Below are 7,673 nucleotides of genomic sequence, written 5' to 3' on the forward strand. Positions count from 1 at the left end.
GCACTGAGGAAACCATCAGAAATGGAGAAGAGGTGGGGGACAGGGCAAGGGGGCGAGCACACGTAAGCTGGGCTTTCCTCCACGTGCACTGACTTCATGTAAGCTATACTTTCTCAAGTTTACAAATTAAAAAAAATAAAAGACCAGGGCCGGGGAGATGGCTCAGTGGAATAAGCGCTTCCCTGGCAAGCGCAACGGCCTGAGTTCAACCCCCAGTTCTGCAAAAAATAAATAAAATAAATAAAAAATAAAAAAAGAAGACCAAGGACGGAAGACAGACAACTGGGTAAGGAGGGAAAGGGTTCCTCGGTGCTTAATAGTGTCCAGAAGTAAACCAAATCAGTAATAGCAAGAAGGAGATGTGGAAGGGATGTATAACTAAAATGAATACCATTCGTTTTTAAAACGAGTTGGAAACGCGAAGTATCAAAAAAGTGGAAGAAAACGGTGGCTGAGAGAATGCGTGAGACGCGGGGTCAGGAAAACGGGACAAAGAAATAACAGCGGCTGAGAACAAATACTCAAGGAGAAGGAACACCCTTTCCTTGTCTTCCTTTCACCAGAACAGGAAAGAGGAACTTTAGAAGCCCGTCTGCTGTTCGGCAATGACCCGCCGGGCGCCCTCCACCCGAATCCACCTGGACGTTACAGCAGCGACCAAGCTCCCGCGCGTCCTCACCCTCTGCCCGCGTCGCGCAGGCCGGCGGGGCGGGGCCTGACGTGGACACGCCCCCGAGCCACTCGCGACTCCTGGTTGGACAGCGCGAGGCCTCTGGACCGCCCCTCCGGCTCAGCCCCCCCATGGGAGAGCATGCTCCGCCCCGGAAGGAAGCGTGCCTCGGTAATGAAGGGCAGGGACGCGCTGTGTAGCCTCCCGGCCGCCAGGGGGCGACGAGCGCGTATTTCGCTGCTGTTCCCGGGAGCGCCGCGGATTTGACCTCAGCGGCGCCGGTGCACCTGGAGGTCACCCACGTGCGTCTGCAGCCTGGATGCATCATGTCCTAGAGAGCATGGGGGCTTCGGTGGCGCGGGCGCTCAGGAATTTCAACCTGGAGAACCGAGCAGAGCGGGAAATCAGCAAGGTGAAGCCGTCCGCGGCCCCGAGGCACCCGTCCACCCGGAGCGCGCTGCGGGAGCAGATGAGCGGTGAGCCGCGCGCCGGGCGCGGGGACCCGGGTCCGGCGACGCGGAGGGCGACCTCGGCCTGCCCTTCGAGCTAGAGGAGAATTTGGAACCGGCGACCGGAGTCCGCGGCCCTCGCCTGCGGCCCGACTTTCCTCCAGGCTCCGCGGCAGGATAGCTAGCGCGCCTTCCGAGCTGCCCAAGTGATTGAACTGAGGCTCTTGTGCTTGCCAAGCAAGCGCTTATTATACTGAGCTATCTCCCGGGCCTATTTTTTAATATTGTGATTGTTTTTTTTTTTTCCTCCTTAGGCCATCCAGAAGTTAAGGGAGAAATTGCTAACAAAAATGAAAAACTGCTGTCATTGCTGAAAGATGTATATGTTGATTCCAAAGATCCTGCATCATCCCTGGTGGTAATGACTTTTTGATTAAGTAAATAACTTATTTTGGGGCTCTGGAAAAATGATTAAGAGAAGTATCACAAGTGCTAAAAGTGAATTAAGTGTAAGTGTCGGAGTAGGTGTGGCCAAAGTCCGGTGCTTTGGCAAAACCTTCAGCAAAATGATTGAGGCAAGACACCAGCCGTGGTGGTTGACCATTTGCCACAGTTCTGAAGATCTGTGGAAGGACTGATTGAGTACCGGATTACTAATATTATTTTACTTTATTTATTATTATTGTTTTTGGTATTTTAAGGAAGGGTCTACAGGGTGTTCAGGGTCTCACTGCTAGATCAGATTCATAGTGATCCGCCTGTTTACAGCCTCCGGAGCGCTGGGGTTACAGGTGCGCGCCCCCACATACTGATATTTTAGAATTCGTAGGATTTAGAAAGGTAGACCTTTAGTCCTATATATATATATATATATTTTTTTTTTAAATTGTCTGAATTGAAATATGTTTTGATCTCAAGGACCCATTTTGTGTTGGGTTTGTGAGATGCAAACAATATTTTTAAGGTATATTCAGATAGGATATGTAAAATTAGAATCACAGATACATGGAGAATAAGAATCCATATAATGTGTGTTCATCCACATAATATTCAAGTTCTTATGTAATTAAGTGCCGAGTACAAGTGCTTTGTATAGAGTGATGAAAAAACAGGTGCTCATGCTGCCCAACTATCTTCCCCAGCCTGGGCCTATTTTTATTTTTATTTTATTTTTTTATGTGCAGGATCTACAGAGTCTCACTCCATAGATTGGACCTGTAGTGATTCTCCTATTTACAGCCTTCCAAGGGCTGGAATTACAGGTGTGTGTGCCACCACACCCAGTCTCAATCACCATCTCAGCCAGTCCCATGGGTGGGGCGGGGCTGGCGCTGACTGCCACTGGCGCTGCCACTGGCGCTGCCACTGCAAACTGGGGATCGAACCCTGCTTAAGCAGGCACTTTAAGCTGCTGAGCTATCTGGCCAGCCCCCACCCAGGCCTATTTCTTAATTCTCACAAGGCTTGTGATGTGTGGGACACAGCCACTAAACAGATGAACAGTTGTATACAAATGATTATAAGCGGTGTGAGAGTGTATTACAAGGGCCTGAATGGCAGGTGCTTTCTGAGGATGTGACATTGAAGGATGAATTGAAGTTTACGGAGGAGTGGTTCTGGGTAGGGAAGGAGATTGGTCAGAGGAAAAGGAAGTGCTAAAAAACTTTCAGATTTTTTTTTTCCATTCTGAAGTTCTTTGGCACTGGCTGCAGATAGGCAGTAGACTGTTCGCACGTAGTTATTAATGTAATTTTCATTGAACACAAGAAGATTGCGGCTGGGGATGTGGCTCTGTGAGTTCTTGCCTTGCGTGCACAAGGTCCTGACTTCAATCCCCAGTACTACAAAAAAATAAAGCACAAGAAGATTGGGGATTGGCATGGCTTGGTTATTAGTGAATGATCACTTAAAAAGTACATGGTACATATGTACTCTGATATCCATGTTCTTTGTATTGTTAGTCAACTAATATTGAGCAATATTTCCAGTATTGGTTCTGACACTTTATACTAAATAATGCAATTTAATTGTCTTTTTGGGCTGGGGAGATAGCTCAGCCGTCTAAGTGCCTACCTGGCAAGCACAAGGACCTGGATTTGATCCCCGGTACCACATGCTGTGCCGGCCACTGAAACCAGGCATGGTGGCGCACGCCTGTAATCCCAGTGCTGGGGAGGCTGAGACAGGAGGATCACTACAAGTTCATGCTGCTTAGTGAAATCTTGTACCATATATAGAAATGATTAGAAAGGGTAAAAAAATAAAATTGGCTCTTGGGGAGTGAAAAAATTAATTTTTAATGTATAAAGCACATACATAATACATAAGACACATACAATGGTATCAGAATTTCACAGGAAGCATCAGAAAGTCTTAAATGACTCCACAGGGAGAGTGCTAATGAAAAATTGAATTACATGAGTATTTTGCCCCCTTTTTCTCTTTTGGGCAGTTCAGAGGTTTTTCATGATTTGTGATGTCTTTACACATAAGCAGTACTGTTAGTGCAGATTTCCAAATGGCCAAAATTTCCAGCATATTACAATTTAAGTGGTAGCAGAAGGGAAAGCCCTATTTCGATTTTGTGTGTAATTGATTTAGAATTTATAGGTTAACTAAAGAAGGATTAACATCGTGTAGATAAAAGTGTGGATTTCAATCGAGAAATGTGAAGAGAACACAGTAAAGGATGTTTAACAGAGATGAAGGAGACAGCTTTTTTGTAAGTGGGTAAGAGATCTAGAAAGGGAGGGAAAGGAGGGAAAAAGAAGATACCAGTGTGTGCTAATAAAAAATATTCAAAAACTTAAAACTGCGAAGTCTTACTCTAAAAGCCTTTTCTTTTTCTTTTTTGATATTAGGTAAGAAGTGCCGAAACACAGCAAGAGCCGAAGGAATTCAGGTTGCCAAAGGGCCAGCACTTTGGTGTGGATATTAAGAACATTCCCAAGGGCAGAGTTTCCATCGTAGAGGCCTTGACGCTTCTCAATAATCATAAACTTAATCCCAAAACATGGACTGCGGAGAAAATAGCACAGGAATACCATTTAAAACTGGAAGATGTGAATGCCCTTCTCAAGTATTTTGTTACTTTTGAAGTCAAGGACTTTACTCCTGAAAAGAAGAAAGCAATAGAATCAAAGTGAGGAAAATCATGAAATTACTTCTGTGTATATCTCGCCCCCATGTCCTGTTTATTTCCGTTTTAGCATCCTAAATTATAAAAATTACTGAGGATATGATGCCTTACTTTGAGAGAATTCTATTTATTGAGCTCTGACTTCAGATTGCTAATAGAAAGTATTTTATTTTTTTAAATCTTTTAATTTGGTTTAGGCATAGTACCTATGTAATGTCAATGTGACTAATCATAGCTACACGTTTATTGTAAATGAAGGAAATGTGTTATTTTGGGCACATGATACCACTTTAAATGTTAAATGTTTTTAAAAGCCACATAACTTTTGGTTCAATAGAGTGCTTTTATTAAAAAAAAAGGAAACAACTCTAATCAGTATAAACTTGTATTTTAAGACGATAAACCATTTAAAACCATTTTACTTGGGTCAGAGGATTTAGCTCAGTGGTACAGCACCTCCCTGGCAACTGTTGAGATCCTGAGTTCAATTCCTAGTGCCCCCTGCCAAAAAAAATTTTTTTTTGCTTTATGTAAAGATCAGTAGTTGAATTACCAGCACTGCTGTTTCTGAGTGATCTACATTCTGTGGTTAGGCAACTGTAAGTATGGCTTCTATTGCATGGTGTCACGTAATAAAGTACTGCTGTGTCACTCTTTAGCTTAATGTACCGCTTTTTAGTTTCATTTATGTTGCTGTATTATAAACAGGAGAGTAATTGGGTAGCGGTGTTTGGAGTTCAGGTTTAAGAAACCTGGGTTTCAGTCCCAGCGCTAGTACTAACCCTGTGATAGAATTGTCCTTAACTGTAAAATAGGTAATAAATGATAACATTTTAGAAGTGATTACTAGAAAAGGGCCAGCCAAATAGCTCAGCAGATTAAAGCACCTGCTTAGGCAGATGGGGCGTGCTGAGAGGGCGATTAAGACTGGGCATGGTGGTGTGTGCCTGTGATCCCAGCAGTTGAGAGGCTGTAGACAGGTGGATCACTATGAGTCCGATCTATGCAGTGAGACCCTGTACACCCTGTCCTAAAAATACAAAAAAAACAAAGCTAGGTAATCTAGGTGCTTTACACATGCACTTGATTAATATTCACCAGTGGTAAGAGAAAAAATACTTTACAGGAAGAACTGAAACACATGGAGTTTCAGCAACTTCAGAGATTACTGAGTGTTGAGCCTTGGATTTAAACCCTGGCAGACTTGTCAGAACCTTATGCTGCCAAGTGCAGCACTGTGTTGTCCTGTTAATAAGATGAGTGAGATGGCACATGGATTGCCTGGTGCAGGAAGGGCCCAGACTATGCAGGGCTTGCTGGTTAAGGCCCGGTGACCCGGTGGCTGGGACTGTATCAGGGATGCTTTAAGGCTATATAATCACCAGTGACTTGAGGGTGGGTGCCAACCGTGTGCAGGTTGACATCCACATTTTATTGTAAAGGAGAGTGAGCAGGGGGTAGAGTGAGAGTCGAGAAGGCATTCGAAAGAAGGGCATTTTCTGAGTGATGAAGAAAAAGGAAAAAATTATTGGGCTAGCAAGGTCAGGAGAGGATGGAAGGGGGTGACAATTAGGATCTGGGTTTCTGGCAGAGGAAAAATTGCCCCAGAAGAAAGGTATGCTGCCACATGGCAGGTAAATCTGACAAGTTTTCCCCTAAACAGGGTGATAATAAACTAGAAGTATGGGTGTCCCAATCACAAAGGCGCTGTCAGAGGTCTTGAAGGCCACTCAGGAAACGGATATAACTATCTTAGCTTACTTCCTCAACATCTGGCGTATCAACATCACTCAGGAATAAGTTTTGTAGGTGGCAGGGGATTGGATTTTTCTTGGCCTCAAATATGTGAGCAAAGACATCCCCTGTTTCATATTTATTCAGTGCCTTTAAACATCCATAATAGAATAGGAGGCTGGGTCGTGGACAATTCATAGTGTGAGGGAGTGTCTGCATATTTAGACAGGCAGGACTAAAGTGGGTCGAAGCATCCTGGTGGACGATTGGGCATAAAGATGGCTTCTTGGTTAAAGCTGGAAACATACGAGAAATGAGCAAAATCTAACCGATTTAAATTGTTCCACCCGTCTCAGCTAGCCAGCACTCATTGCTTGGTAGTTACTGTCCTTGTCCTGATGAAGACCAGTGTTTGTGAGACAGTTTGAAAGCATATCTGTCTACTTGGAAACTCCCTTTCCTCTGCTTTAGGAATAAAAGTGAATTGCTTATTAGGAGGAAGAGAATATCAGGTACTGATTTTGTCTAATTCTCTTAAAAAAAAAAAAAGCAGAAACGAAAAAACCAAAGCTTTAAATCCAGAACATTTGATGGATCACTAATGTGCGCTACGTTTTGTCACTGCCAGTTCCCCAGCAATAGAACTGGGTGCAGATTTAGCTTGACCTGACCATGCCTGTAGTGGTTGATACCCTGTATCAACTGGAGAAGTCTAGAAGCTTAACGAAGCAGTTAACTCAGCAGTTCTACATCCCCGAGTGTAGAGCTCATGCTCTTACTCTTGAGGATGTTGTTCATAAGCTTAGCTAAGGGACTCAGCCAGGGCCAGGGGCCTCACTGTGTAAGCATCCTCAACCTGTAGGGCACGGAGATGGTGTGAGTGCTACGCTCAGTGGAGCACAGGTAGCCTGCTTACAATATAAGGGAGGAAAAGAGGCTTGTTCCCCTACACCCCTTTTGCTCCTGTTGCTTTTTCTGTCTTCTGCCACCTTGAACTATTGCCCCTGACCATGCCACCCTGCCTTGGAGCCAGCTGATTACAGACTCAAACCTCCACAAACTGCAAGCTAAATCAACCTTTCTTTTTTTTTTTTTTTCCTTGGTGGAACCGGGGATTGAACTCAGGCCCTTGTGATTGCCAGGGAAGCGCTTATTCTACTGAGCTATCTCCCTGGCCCCTAACCTTTCTTTCCTTAACTTTGGGTGTCAGGTATTTTTGTCTCACCAATGAGAGAAAAGTAACCAAAATAACAGCCATCTGTAGTCACTACTGTGAATGCCTCTGGGTAACCCTGGCTGGTTTTCACTGCGTAGTTTCCCAGCCTACTATATAGAGTGAAGACCAGTAGATTGGTCTGTGGAACTTTCTATCCAGACCCTGGTGGCCTGGTCTGGCCTTGACATTAGCTTGAGATGAGCCAGGTACCTGCTGGCCTGAATGGAGTTACCTTGGCCTTGACCACTTGGGATCTATCTGGTCTTGCTGTCACCCAGGACCCTGCTTCTGTCTACACATCCCTAATAAATAGTACTCCACAAGTCTGGATCTGCCTGCCTCTTCCTTCAGTGATAGGAAACTTGGGGCTGGTTCTCATACACCAAAACTGATGGTGAGGCGGCCAGAAGACTGAAAATGGGCCCGGGGCAACAGCCTGAACCAGCCATCCCACTGCATGTGGGA

General features: G+C 44.8%; 1 protein-coding gene across 1 annotated transcript; it reads left to right on the forward strand.

Annotated features, from left to right (window-relative positions):
- The first annotated feature begins 889 nt into the window (after positions 1–889).
- Positions 890–4,970, forward strand: Ndufaf4 (NADH:ubiquinone oxidoreductase complex assembly factor 4). The gene is made up of 3 exons (XM_004628184.2): positions 890–1,146; positions 1,434–1,537; positions 3,981–4,970. Exons 1-3 carry the CDS (start codon positions 990–992, stop codon positions 4,263–4,265), a joined length of 546 nt encoding a protein of 181 aa, XP_004628241.2. The 5' UTR covers positions 890–989; the 3' UTR covers positions 4,266–4,970.
- The last annotated feature ends 2,703 nt before the right edge of the window (positions 4,971–7,673 follow it).

This window comes from Octodon degus, unplaced genomic scaffold, assembly GCF_000260255.1.
Source record: "Octodon degus isolate 3935 unplaced genomic scaffold, OctDeg1.0 scaffold00022, whole genome shotgun sequence".
Lineage (NCBI taxonomy): Eukaryota > Metazoa > Chordata > Mammalia > Rodentia > Octodontidae > Octodon > Octodon degus.

Bases quoted from the DNA above. Each gene is read 5' to 3' on its own strand.
- Ndufaf4 (XM_004628184.2), top strand. From the start codon at position 990: ATGCATCATGTCCTAGAGAGCATGGGGGCTTCGGTGGCGCGGGCGCTC. The intron at 1,147-1,433 runs GTGAGCCGCGCG...TTTCCTCCTTAG, and splicing joins GCTGCGGGAGCAGATGAGCG to GCCATCCAGAAGTTAAGGGA. The intron at 1,538-3,980 runs GTAATGACTTTT...TTTTGATATTAG, and splicing joins ATCCTGCATCATCCCTGGTG to GTAAGAAGTGCCGAAACACA.